The sequence below is a fragment of the Erithacus rubecula genome (assembly GCF_903797595.1).
Source record: "Erithacus rubecula genome assembly, chromosome: 6".
Taxonomy (NCBI): domain Eukaryota; kingdom Metazoa; phylum Chordata; class Aves; order Passeriformes; family Muscicapidae; genus Erithacus; species Erithacus rubecula.
The window spans coordinates 59,880,675-59,894,803 of NC_136688.1; the positions used below are offsets into that span (position 1 = coordinate 59,880,675).

General features: G+C 51.1%; 2 protein-coding genes across 2 annotated transcripts in view; one reads left to right on the top strand and one right to left on the bottom strand.

Moving 5' to 3' along the window:
- FANCM (FA complementation group M) overlaps nt 1-14,129 on the bottom strand; it is a 58,738-nt gene that overhangs the window by 38,949 nt on the left and 5,660 nt on the right. The gene's annotated exons all lie outside the window — the stretch shown is intronic.
- LOC306803027 (heme-binding protein 2-like) lies at nt 4,285-12,479 on the top strand. Its single transcript, XM_079307875.1, has 5 exons — nt 4,285-4,541; nt 8,507-8,598; nt 9,894-10,035; nt 11,265-11,448; nt 12,183-12,479. The coding sequence occupies exons 1-5, from the start codon at nt 4,313-4,315 to the stop codon at nt 12,352-12,354; spliced, it is 819 nt and encodes a 272-aa protein (XP_079164001.1). The 5' UTR covers nt 4,285-4,312; the 3' UTR covers nt 12,355-12,479.

The window sequence follows — 14,129 nt, forward strand, 5'->3', positions numbered from 1 at the left end:
CTCAGAGCTGACAGATTTACAGCAGCAGATAAAGTGGCAGAGTGATGCCAGCCTGCCCTGAGCCCTCTGTTCCCAGCCAGCTCCCCCAGCAAAGCACAGTGAGTCCTTGGAGCCCCTGGTGAGCTTAGAAGCTGTTCTTGGAGCTCTGCCAGGAGCTGAGCCCTTGTGTACAGGGCAAAGAGCTGCTCCTGTGCCAGCTCCACCTCACTAAAAACTGCTCCTAATCTCTTTTCTCTTGGCACAATAAAAAACAAAGGCTCCAAACTAACGCCTTGACCTAATTATTCCAGTGCAGATTTGCAGGGGTTCTTTAGCAAAGAAAAACACCCAGAAATAACATTGAGAGTGGCAGAATAATAACATTTAGAGAAGCAGAAACCTGCAGCCCAGCAGACAGGAGCTGCACAAGGTGCAGGAGCTGCACAGGTGCTGCATTTGGGGTTTAATGTTGCTATTGTATTTATTTCTATTTCTATTATATTTAAATATATTCATATTGTGTTATTATAATAATTTATTATTTATTGGCTTTTGCCATTATATATTGATATTTCCAAATTATTTTGGTATAGTACAATTTGTAATCACTTTTAACTGCTTTTGATACAATACAATTTGTCAGTTTTGTGGCCAATACTCTGGCCCTGTGTAGTTCATGTATTTTAGTGTGATAAATAAATTATAGTTTAGGGTCTTGTAAAATATTGAAATAAAGACTATGTGCTATGTATTAGCTGCTACAGAGGCAGTTAATGCTCTTGTAACTAATTGGCAATGGGAAGAACAACTCAGACAGTTCTGTGAAATAGATAAATTTAATGTACTTGTAGAATATCCTATCTGAATAATAACATTGAAAAGAACCAGGACACCAAGACAAAAATTTTCTACTGACTCTCCAGTTATCAAGAAATGTCAAACAGGATAGAGCCTTGAGAAGAAATAAAAGATGCTGATTTTATCTACAGGATGACATGAAGACAAGTCAAAGGTTAAAACCAAACAAAAGATTTCCCAGAGTATGTAAATGACCTTGGCACCAGTGTTGGTGTGAGTTTGAACTCCAGTTTTTACTTTTCAATTCATTTCACCAAGAACATTTTTAGTTTTTATTGAGAAATGTTAAGAAAGAAGTGGCTTTTCTACATCAACTCACCACTCAGTGAGACAGAAAGGAACATCCCACTAAGGATGGTTTGGATCTGGAATTTTTGAGAATATCAGTTTTTCTGTTCTGTTCAGAGACAGAACCTGCCAGGAAAGCACTGAGAACACAGCACTATCAGAACTCTGTTTTCTCAAGGGTGGCTGTTTATTAGCCAGCAGCCATTCACAGAAATTAGCAAATATAGTTAAAAATTTTTAGTAAAAAAAAAAATTTTAGTTAAAAAAATTAGTTTGGGGGAAAAAAACCAACAAATATAACAACAAAATCAGCTTTTTTTCACCTGCAGTAATCACAAGTTCTGTTATCTATCCAGACACAGCCCATCACATCTTCAGTACTCTATTAATTACCAAGCTCATCAGAAATCAAATACAAATTAATTACACACTGAGTAATTTGTACAGATGGATTTTTAAAACATGGATTTTAAAATCTTCCTAGCCTCTTTCTCATAGTCAATATTCTGTGGCATTTCACATATGTAGAGAAATTTAGCTGTGATTTTAATCCCTTTTTCTGCTGGTCAGTTTTGCTTTGTCTTTTCTCTCATCTCCAGCAAAGATGCCTAACACTTCAAAATAATTTCATGTAAGCAATTAATTCTCATAATTAATGTGTAGGCAAAAGAGTTGGGACTGTTTTCTATGAATTATTTCTGCAGGATGTGCAGAAAAAGAGCATCCCCACACAGCCTCAGACAGCTCCTGGAGGAACCTCCAAGAGGCAGGACACTCTCCCTTGGCACTGAGAGCCCAGCTGCCCAAACTCAGTGGAAAATTCCTTTTCTGCACAGTGGAGTGTGAGGTGGGGTTTGCCTGGGCAGGGAGGGGGAGGGAGAGGTGGGCACAGCCCTGTGCTGCAGGGGGGAGCTGTGACACCAGCACCCACCCTGACACTTCAACAAGCAGCAGCTCCAGGATTTGCCTCCCCAGTGAATTGCAGAGCCAAAGCCCCTCAGTGAGCTGGGCTTCACTCCCTGCAGCCCAAAAATCCTCTCAGGACAATCCTCCTGCAGCTGCACCTCTGTGAATTCCCCAAGGAGCAGATTAACAACACTCACATCCCCAGCCTCCAGCTTTCCCTGGAAGCATCAGAAGGGAATTTTTTTTCCCTATTATTCCTATTTTCCTATTATTCTAAACCCCTAAATGCCCCAAGGTTCCCTTTCCTGCCTGCACAAATAGGGCCACAACAGCCATTTCACATAAAATTTGAAATGAAAGACAACATAGAGTCCATACAGACTCCTGACTCAAATCCAGATCCTGATTTAATTGCCATATCCAACTCACAGCAGGGCTGCTCATCTCCCTCACTCACACCAAGGCTTGTCTCAGCAAGTCCAAAATCACACAGCTGAAAACTTACAAAGCTGGACTTTAGTGCAAAATATTCCAGAGTTTTTGTACTCTGAATATTTTTGAAAGACTTTAGAGATCCCCTAAATAAAGTTAAAAATCTATCTTTAAAGTGTGGTTTGAAAGTAGCAAAATAAAATCAAAAAGTAGCAAAATAAAGTAGCAAAATAAAATCAAAAAGAACTAACAGGACAGGAAGAGCAGCAGGGAAAACACCACAAAGAGAACAGCTGGGAGAGAGGGGATGAGTGGGAAAACAGAACACAAACTTGGGTAAATTCTGCATTGCTCAGTCCCTGCAGCACAGAGCACCAGGAGCAGGCATCCATCCCTGACCCATCCATCCATCCCTGACCTCATCCATCTATCCATCCATCCATCCATCCATCCATCCATCCATCCATCCATCCATCCATCCCTGACCTCATCCATTCCTGACCCATCCATCCCCAGACCCATCCATCCATCCATCCATCCCTGACCTCATCCATCCCCAGCTCTATCCATCCATCCATCCCTGACCTCATCCATCCCCAGCTCTATCCATCCATCCCCAGCTCTATCTATCCATCCATCCCTGACCTCATCCATCCATCCCTGACCTCACCCATCCCCAGCTCTATCCCCCCCTGCCCCGGTGCTGGGCGGGCACAGGCGAGTCCTGCCTGGTCCCCCTCGATCCCTTAACCGGCCATTCATCCCTCCGTCCCCGCCCCCAGTCCCTTAACCGAGCATCCATCCATCATCCATCCATCCATCCATCCATCATCCATCCATCCATCCATCCATCCATCCATCCATCCATCCATCCATCCATCCATCCATCCATCCATCATCCATCCATCCATCCATCCATCCATCCATCCAGTCCATCCATCCATCCGTCCATCCATCCATCCGTCCATCCATCCATCCATCCATCCATCCATCCATCCATCCATCATCCATCCATCATCCATCCATCATCCATCCATCCATCCATCCATCCATCCATCCATCCATCCATCCATCCATCCATCCATCCATCCATCCATCCATCCATCCATCATCCATCCATCCATCATCCATCCATCCATCCATCATCCATCCATCATCCATCCATCCATCATCCATCCATCCATCCATCCATCCATCCATCCATCCATCCATCCATCCATCCATCCATCCATCCATCCATCCATCCATCCATCCACCATCCATCCATCCATCATCCATCCATCCATCCATTCTCCCCGGGCTCCTGGGTGCCCTGCCCGGCTCTGGGCAGGTCCTTCCCGATCCTCTCCCCGTCCCTTAACCCGACATCCCCCCTGGGTACCCTGCCCGGTCTCCCCTCGATCCCTTAACCGGGAATCCCCCCTTCCTCCCCGGTCCCTTACCGGAGCATCCCCCTCCTCCCGGTGCCCTCCCGGTCCCTTACCCGAGCATCCCCCTCCTCCCGGTGCCCTCCCGGTCCCTTACCGGAGCATCCCCCTCCTCCCGGTGCCCTCCCTGTCCCTTACCCGAGTATCCCCTTCCTCCCGTTCCCCTCCCTGTCCCCTCCCCGAGCATCCCCCTCCTCCCGTTCCCCTCCCAGTCCCTTACCCGAGCATCCCCCTCCTCCCGTTCCCCTCCCAGTCCCTTACCCGAGCATCCCCCTCCTCCCTGTCCCCTCCCCGAGCATCCCCCTCCTGCCGGCGCCCTGCCCGTCTCTGGGCGGGCCCCCGCCCGCCCCCGCCCCCGGTGCCGGTGCCTAGATAAGGCGGGCGGCTGGGCGGCTGGCAGCGGAGCGGAGCGGAGCGGCGGGATGGAGACGGGCGGGTGCCGCATGGGCGGCGCGGGGCCCGGCGGGCCGGCCGCGATCACGCTGGAGGAGCTGGACGCGCTGCCCGAGGAGAGCCCCGACTCGGCGTACCACAGCCACGGCAGCAGCCTGGAGGAGGAGGCGGCCGAGCGCATGGACGACGAGGAGCAGGAGCGGCTGCTGAGCTACTGGCAGAGCGTGGGCAGGGGGCACCAGGTGGATGTGCCCCGCGGTAAGGCGGGGGATGGGGATGGACTCGGGAACGGGCCGGGGCTGCGGGACACGGCAGGGAACGCACGGGCAGAGAACACCCAGCAATGAATGCACGGGCAGTGAACACACGGGCACTGAGCACAGGGCACTGAGCACCCGGCACTGAGCACCCGGGCACACTGAGCACCCAGCAATGAACACACGGGCACTGAGCACCCGGCACTGAGCACCCAGCAATGAGCACCCGGGCACTGAACACACGGGCACTGAGCACCCAGCAATGAACACACGGGCACTGAGTACCCAGCAATGAGCACCCGGGCACACTGGGCACCCAGCAATGAACACACGGGCACTGAGCACCCAGCAATGAACACACGGGCACTGAGCACACGGGCACTGAGCACCCAGCAATGAACACACGGGCACTGAGCACCCAGCACACTGAGCACCCAGCAATGAACACACGGGCACTGAGCACCTGGGCACTGAGCACCCAGCAATGAACACACGGGCACTGAGCACCCAGCACACTGAGCACCCAGCAATGAACACACGGGCACTGAGCACCCAGCACACTGAGCACCCAGCAATGAACACCCAGCAATGAACACCCAGCACACTGAGCACCCAGCAATGAACACACGGGCACTGAGCACCTGGGCACTGAGCACCCAGCAATGAACACACGGGCACTGAGCACAGGGCACTGAGCACCCGGCACTGAGCACCCAGCACTGAACACACGGGCACTGAGCACCCAGCAATGAACACATGGGCACTGAGCACCCAGCAATGAGCACCCAGCAATGAACACACGGGCACTGAGCACCCAGCACACTGAGCACCCAGCAATGAACACACGGGCACTGAGCACCCAGCACACTGAGCACCCAGCACTGAACACACGGGCACTGAACACACGGGCACTGAGCACCCAGCAATGAACACATGGGCACTGAGCACCCAGCAATGAACACACGGGCACTGAGCACCCAGCACTGAGCACCCAGCAATGAGCACCCAGCAATGAGCACCCAGCACTGAGCACACGGGCACTGAGCACCCAGCAATGAACACACGGGCACTGAGCACCCAGCAATGAACACACGGGCACTGAACACCCAGCAATGAGCACCCGGGCACTGAACACACGGGCACTGAGCACCCAGCAATGAACACCGGGCACTGAGCACCCAGCAATGAACACACGGGCACTGAACACACGGGCACTGAGCACCCAGCACACTGAGCACCCAGCAATGAACACACGGGCACTGAGCACCCAGCACTGAGCACCCAGCAATGAACACATGGGCACTGAGCACCCGGGCACTGAGCACCCAGCACATTGAGCACCCAGCAATGAATACCCAGCACACTGAGCACCCAGCCCAGTCCTGAGTGCCCCCGAGGCACCGAGATCTGCCTCTGCAGCAGCCAAACTTCAAGCAAAGCTTTGCACAGGGCGGGGAAGCGGCTGCAGCAGCACTGGGGGGATCTGTTCACACTAAAAACAGTCAGTGAGAGTTTGCAGCCCGAATTAAATATTAAACTGGCTACCTGCGAAAGCATTCCTGCTAAGAATATCCCCAGTATCCCCATACAGCTCTTTAAGGAAAGAGGGAGTGTTTAAAAACAGCACAGAGTAAACAAGTAAAGCATTGATTTGTTTTTGACAGCCAGGACTCCCAGGCCCGTTTCAGTCAGAATTGGTTGTTTTTAATTTTAAGGCTGGGGAGTTGAAAGCCTGGTGAGTCAGAACTCCTACCAAGCAGCAGGGAGTCACTATGAGCTCAGCTGGGTGACAGACTTTAAGTGTGCCCTGTGCTGCCCAGAGGAGCAGAGCTGCAGCATCTGTGCCCGGGCTGGGAGAGCCCAGGCTGCACTGGACAGCACCAGTGTTAAATTACTGCTCCTTAAAAACTCTTTCTGTGTTCCCACACAGCAAATCGAGTCCACCCTCCTTTTCCAAGCACACCTTGAAGTGTTAACTCTTAACTACCTTAACTCAGTGAAGCTTTAAAGATGACAATTGAGTGCTAAAAGAAGGGTAAGATCGATTGAGCAGAGGTCCCTGCCCTGCTCTCAGTGGCCAGGGAGGGATTTCTGGGTGCCCAGTGCCATCCCAGAGTGTCAGTACTGACTCCAGAGCCAGGGTCTGTGTGTGGGATGCTGCACTCTGACAGCTCTGGGATCCCCAGGGCACGGAGGGTTTTATTTAACACTCCTGAGTGCAGCCCGTCCTGAAGAGAGCTCGGTGCAGCAGAAAACCACAGCCCTTCCCACAGAATTATCTGATGTTCTGGTGCCTGGCTTTGTAATTCCTAAATTCCACCAGGAGGGATACAAAGTCTAAGGAACATGTCAAAAGCAGGGTGACCTCGTTTTAGTTACATAGTTATATAGCATTACAGGTTTGCTCTGGGCACTCACACATGTCACAAAAATCAAATTAGAATAATACAAGATTTTTCTTCAGGCTCTGTCCAGGGCTGAAGGAGGGGATTCTGCAAATAGAGGAATCCCCCTGTGACAGGAGCAGATCATGTCCCTGCCTCTCTGCTCCCTGGAGCTGTGCTGGGGGGTCAGGCTGGATTTTGGGAAAGCTGGATTTTGGGAAAAGCACTGGAACAGCTCCCCAGGGAATGGTGACATTGCCGAGGCTGCAGAGCTCCAGGGATGCCCAGGGTGGGATTCTGGGGGAGCTGAGCTGGATGATCCCTGTGGATCTCTGAAACCATGATTTGAGATAACACAAGTGTCCTTGTCCCTGTGCTGCTGCCTGGCCCTGTGCAGGTGGAGCTCTCCAGACCAGGACAACACAAAGCACAGATTCATAAACTGAGGGATAAAATTCCCCAAAGGACTTTAATCAGTTGTAATCCCTATCCTCTGTATTAATATGGAATGAAAAAAACAGATCCCTCTCCCTTCTAATTGATAAAGTAATCTAAAAATGGAGTTAACTTTTCTAGAGTCCGGAAAGCTTTCCTATTTCTTGGACAATTCAATGCTGAACTCTACTTTTATTTTACCCTCAGCCTCCAAAGGGATCCATTTACATGTCAGTTATTAGTTACATTTTAAACATTTCCCAGTGACATATTGTAAAGAAAAATGTTTACACTTAACTACAATGTAGCTTTCTCCCCTTTATTTTCCCCTCCCCTTTGTTTAAGGATCTTTACTGTTGCAAATAGTCTTAAGGCTAAAGCCCTGGAGGGGACGCCAGGAGATGGAGGCTTGATTCCCAGCTCAGCTACAGATTTACTCAGTGACCTCGGCCAAGTTAATTCTCCTGCACCTTAATTCTCCTCTCAAACATGGATAATTGTCCCTTGCACTCAGACCCCGAGGCACCTCAGCCCCCCAAAAAGGGCCCTGGGAGCTGAAAATCCTCCTTTTCCTGCATGTCCAGTACACACATGGGGCAGCAGGCAGGAACTGGCACCCAGACTGCCAAACACTGCACATAAAATGGAGTTTCTAATCCCCTGAGTACACAATTGCCTTCCTCACTTCAGCTTAGGGAGGCAAGGGACCAACTCTTGTGGAAGAGACAGACCTGGTATCCACAGGGATCAAAGCAGAATTCATCCATGACCTTCAGCTAGAATTGATGGCAGGGCAACCACAGCTATAAACACACCTTTAGGTATTAAACAACCTTTGGGAATTGATTCCTACAGCAGCATTTCCTTGAGCCTGCAAACAAGAGCAGCCAACCTCATTCACTTCACACCTGAGTCCAACAGCACGAGCTGCTGGAATTGGGAATGCTCCCTGCACAGGGCCAGGAAATGGGGAGCTGGAAATTCAGGGAAGGGAGGGAAACAAACCCATTCCTGCCAGCACAGGGCAGAGCCCAGGTAAGCTCCCCTAGGCAAAGCTTCTTCCCTCCCTGGAGAAGAGCAGAGCAGTCACAGAGCCCAACATCTCCCATTTCTGCAGTCTGACATGCAGCTGTTGGTTCTGTTGCAGACATGGCAGAGCCCATCCAGCAGCTGACCAGGAATAACAACCCCCAGGAGAGGCAGAGCATCCCCTTCACCCTGATCCAGCGCAAGGAGAAGGTACTGCTGACACCCTGCTGCCACCCCTGCCATCCCAGCTGCACCCCTGCTCCATCCCAGCTCCATCCCTGCTGACACCCTGCTCCATCCCTGCCATCCCAGCTGCACCCCTGCTCCATCCCAGCTCCATCCCTGCTGACACCCTGCTCCATCCCTGCCATCCCAGCTGCACCCCTGCTCCATCCCTGCTGACACCCTGCTCCATCCCTGCTACCCCAGCTCCATCCCTGCTATCCCTGTCACCTCACCTCCATCCCTGCTCCATCCCTGCTCCATCCCTGCTCCATCCCTGCTGCCATCCCTGCTCCACCCCAGCTCCATCCCTGCTCCACCCCAGCTGCCCTCCCTGCTCCCAGGAATGGGGCTCCTCAGAAAGTTCCTGGAACCCTTTGGGAGTGCAAACCATTAACTGTGCCACTCCCTCTCATTTGGAACATCTCATCCCCTGTACACGTGTAATTTTCTTTTTTCCAAGGTAGAAACTATCAGGAAAGGCAGAGGATGGCCAGGAATTCCAGCCCTTGAAACATAATAAATTTAACAAAAACTCCTCTTGTTTTGCCATTTGAAATAAAATGCCCATTTTCTTCACTTAAATCAGTGCATGTGCCCCTTTACAGTCTGTTGATAAAACCTTAGTAAAGAGTACTTGAAAGAGATGAGTATCTGAATTTCAAACCAAAAATGTATCATGGATCCTCATCTAACAAAGCAGCAATTTATAAACCCATCCTATTCTCTAACAAAAAACTGAAATTAAAGTACAGCAAATTGCTTCCAGCTTAGGAAATGTGAAAACAATTGTTTAACTTTAAATCAAAAACAACAAAAACCTTTACTGACCATCTATAAGGAATTTTTGGCCACGTTTCTTTTAAACAGATCTAAATAATTCACATTTATAAATACCAACATTTGAGTGTGTTTCATTTAAACAGTTTGAAACTCCTGTTTATACTGAAAGCATTTTTTAATGTTATGTATCACTGTAACAACTGCAGCTAAAAAATAAGGTGATTCAGTGTTAATTGCAACTAAATGTTTAATAGTACCAGTCCAAAAGATGACAGATCCTTATTTTAAAGGAGAACTACCTAGAATTTTGCTGAAGTCAGTTTTGATCCAGAATCAGCAGTGTGTTCCTTGGTTTATAGGAAGAAATATTGAAATCCATGTTTCTTTCAAGGCCATGTCACTGAGAGCTGAATAGAAGCTGCAGCTCTTGTGCTCAGCTTGTGTTTGTTTGGTTGATGTTTTTAGCTGATGAAATTGAAAGTCCTTGTGTGTGTTTGCAGCTGGGAGACCTGCTCTATGAGAAGAGGCAGTATGGCAAGGCCAAGTGGGCTTGTATCAAGATGCAGGAGAAGCAGTATGAGCAGAGCATCTGCCTCGGCTTCATGAAGCTCATGAGGTACATCTGTGAGCAGAACTCCTCAGGTAATGCACTCTCAGAAAATGGCATTTCTGCCCTCACTCCTAATTAGAGAGGTGCTTTGAACAGCTTTTATCAAATATACACCCTAGAGGGAGGTTTTTCCATGAAACAGCCTTTCCAGAAAAAACATGGAAAGCATGGAATGGTTTGGGTTGGGAGGAGCTCAAATCCCAGCTAGGGACAGCTCCCACTGCTCCAAGCTCTCTCTGCTGAAATCTGGCATTTGCTGCAGCATTTCCAGGGTTTCATTTTCACAGCAGCACTGAAATCACCTGGCACAGTGTGATACCAAAAGGGACCAGATTTCTGCCCCTGTACTTCTGCCTGCTTCCCTTTAGTTCAAGATATTCAATTGTCCCTGTCCCAATGGACATGGCAAATTTGTGGGTGAAGCATGTTTTCCAGAAAGATAATCCAGTTTTAACTCCAATAATGGCAAATCCACCATGTCTTTGAGAGCTTGTGCCTGCCTGTAAAATGTGCACCTGGTGTCCAATCCAATTTATTCTGGTTTTCACTTCCAGACATCAGCTCTCATATTTTTTATCCTGCAGTTGCTATCAGGTTTTGCCATGCTCAGTGCTCTGTCCTGTAATTGACTCAGCCCTTAAGTGTCTTTCCAAGAAACTACAAACATTGATCACAAAACCTTTTCCTTCCTCAGCTACCTTCCTCACCCTCCCCATACTTTTAACACTTTAAAAGTAATTTAATCTCCAAAACTGCAGGGTATTTATTAAACTGTACAGAAGCAAAGGAGCCATCTCTGCCTCCTGCAGCCCAAACACACAACAGTGCAAAAAAATCCTGCAACATTTTTAACAACAGCAAAGCCTCAATGAATTCACAGAGCAGCCCCTCCTCTTTCCTGCAGCTTTGTTCCCAAATATTGAAACTATGACACAAGGTCAGTTTGAAGATAAACACAACTCTTTTAGGGGGAGAAAAGACTTCAGGCAAACTCCCTGCCCTCCATGCAAAGGGGAGAGCTCACCAAATGTTGTTTTGGACACAAACACACAAAGCACAGTGAAATCAGGGACTCACAGATGCTTTGGTGGGAAGGGACCTCCAAGATCTGCCTGTTCCTGTCCACGGGCAGGGACACCCCCAGTGCCAGCCTGGCCTGGGACACCTGCAGGGATGCAGAGCTGCTCTTGCAGCCTGAGCCACCCCAGTGCAATCCCTGTGGTGCCCATTTAACCAAGGCTGCATCTGCCCCTGTGTGCAGGGCTGTACCTGGGGATCACCGTGCCCATCGTGACCATCGTGCACACCAACGAGGCTCAGTCTGCCATGACACCGGCGGTGACAGTGGCCTATTACCTGCCCGAGGTGCTGCAGGAGCAGCCCCCACACCCCTTCGACTCGGACATCATCATCGAGGAGTGGCCTGCCACCATTGTCTACAGCAGGTGAGAACGGCTGGAACTGCTCTGCTAAACACCACTAACAGCTCTCCCTAGGGGGGAAGATTGTTAGACCTCGGAAAAGGTAACAAATGGTAAAGTTTCAATTTCAGGAGTTGTAAAAGGTGCCTGTTTTAGGAATGGGATGAAATAATGGTTATAACAGGGAAAGGGTGCTGGGCACTGCCCAGGCTCCCCAGGGAATGCCAGAGCTCCAGGAGTGTTTGGACACCAGGGATGCCCAGGATGGGATTGCTGGGGGGACATGACTGGACCCCTGTGGATCCCTTCCAGTAGGTTATGCTACACTTGCATCAATTGCTTGGTAAAATGATGCATCTGTAATCGTGTGATAAAACACCCTCAGGCTGTTCTATGTAGTTGGGAACAAAGTGTCCAACATGGCACGGTAAACTTAAAGAAAAAAGTTGTTTGGGATTAATCACAGTCAGTACCATTGGTGTAACACAACCAAGTAATTCAGAAGGCATTTCTGGGCTTTGGAAAAACAATGGGTTTAAAATGAATCACAGAATGAACTTTGAGATCATCGAGTCTGACCTTAACCTAACAGCACCACAGCACCCAGTGCCACATGCAGGCTTTTCCTACCCCAGGCAGCTCCCTGAGCACTGCCCAGCCACTCTTCTGTCACAGCTTTTTGCTCAGCCCAGCTTAACCTGCCCTGCTGCAGCTCGGGGCTGTTCCCAGCCCCCTGGCTGATCTGAATGCCTCTGCAGGAGCTTCAGGGGCATCACCAACGAGGCCTCCATCATGAGGGAGATCGGCGTGCTGGCAGCCATCCTGGAGAGCCCCGAGCTGTGCCTGCGGGACACGTTCATCATCGCCGGCTACACCAACCCCGCCGCCGCCAACCGCCACAACGAGATCTGGTTCCTGCAGCGGCCCTGAGCTGCTGCTGCTGCTGCTGCCCCCGAGCTCCTCGGGCTCAGGTGAGCCTGGGCAGCCACGGCTCCCCCTCCCAGGGCAGCCCAGCTCCCCCTCCCAGGGCAGCCACAGCTCCCCCTCCCAGGGCAGCCACAGCTCCCCCTCCCAGGGCAGCCACAGCTCCCCCTCCCAGGGCAGCCACAGCTCCCCCTCCCAGGGCAGCCCCGGCTCCCCCCAGCCCAGGGCAGCCCCGGCTCCCCCCAGCCCAGGGCAGCCCCGGCTCCCCCCAGCCCAGGGCAGCCCCGGCTCCCCCCAGCCCAGGGCAGCCCCGGCTCCCCCCAGCCCAGGGCAGCCCAGCCCATCACACCCCCACAGCAACCCTGACACCAATCTCATGGAGCTCATTAACCAACAGATCAGCTGGGGGTGATCAGCCCTGGAATTTATAGCAGAACCTGGGGCACAGCCAAGCAAACCCAATCAGGGAATGGCTGGAAAGGACCTAAAATCCCCTCCAGAGGCACCCCTGGATGGGCAGGGACACCTCCCACTGTCCAACCTGGCCTTGGGATCCAGGGGCAGCCACAGCTGCTCTGGCAATCCCAGCCCAGCCAGGAATTCCCAATTCCCAATATCCCACCCATCCCTGCCTCTGGCAGTGTCCCATTCCCTGTGTCCTGTCCCTCCAGCCCTTGTCCCCAGCCCCTCTCCAGCACTCCTGGAGCCCCTTTAAGCAATGGTAGCTCACCTGATCTATTTTTGGGCCAGCTAAGGAGGCAGAGATCTCTCCCCCCAGGCACTTGTTGGCACCCCCAGCCTGCCTGTGGCTCAGGATGGTCCCTGGGGACACCCTGGAGCCCTGGCCTGCTCTGGTGCTGCACAGAGATCCTGCTGGGGCTTGCAGTGTGGCACCAAACCCACCTCACACAGGCACAGAAAGAATGTTCAGGCCTCAGCTCCTGAGGAGAACCACCAGATTTAGCCCAGAGGAGAACAGCCAATGCTGAGAGCTGTGGCACACAGATCCCCAGTGCTTACCTCACAAAGCTCCCAACCAAAGCCCCCCAAGTCTGGAGAGAGACCAAAAAAACCACCAGAATCCCACTGTTCAGCCCAGTGCAGACAGCAGAATTCCAGGTTCCCCTGATCACACTCCCCCAGGAATCCCTGGCTGGCTCTGGCATTGCTAAGGAGACACTGGTTCCCTTGAACTGCAGATTTCTGAACAGTTTATTCTCCCAGCTTTGGGTGTTACACACTGCAGCTGGAGTAAACTGCTCAGCACTGCTGGCACTGCCACACTGTCACTGGCACAGATTACACCATATCCCCAGAGAAGGGCCCAGCTGGGAGGGACCCTGGGCAGAGCTGCTGCTCCACGAGCATCCCCAGCATGGGGAGCCACAGCCCCTCCAGCCCTGCCCAGCCCTGACCACCCTCACTGTGACACTTTTTTCTTCCTAGAATCAATTTGTCTGTTTTGCCCTTCACCCCTGTGGCAAGCCCTGAGCTGCCAGCCTGGCTGTTGCAGAGGTTGAGCTCCCCATTGCAGAGCCCCCAGAGGGGCTGGGGGCAGCACTCCCCCTGCTCCACACAGCCCAGGAGCACCTACTGCACTTTAGAGTCAGGGCAGAAAAAGATTTTGCTCTCCAAAATCCCTCCCTGATGTGTCCCCTTACTGACATGATGGTAGAGTTTATTCTTAATAGAAGTAAATGTCTTTTGATATAAAATTCACTGAATACATCACCAGCATTATTTATTGGCTACAGAGATTCTGTGCTTTCATTCCAAAACAC

What these genes read in the sequence shown, in the direction of transcription:
- LOC306803027 (XM_079307875.1), top strand. Translation starts at nt 4,313, where the DNA reads ATGGAGACGGGCGGGTGCCGCATGGGCGGCGCGGGGCCCGGCGGGCCG. An exon ending in CCAGGTGGATGTGCCCCGCG is followed by an intron (nt 4,542 to 8,506) that starts GTAAGGCGGGGG and finishes GTTCTGTTGCAG; the next exon opens with ACATGGCAGAGCCCATCCAG. An exon ending in TGATCCAGCGCAAGGAGAAG is followed by an intron (nt 8,599 to 9,893) that starts GTACTGCTGACA and finishes GTGTGTTTGCAG; the next exon opens with CTGGGAGACCTGCTCTATGA.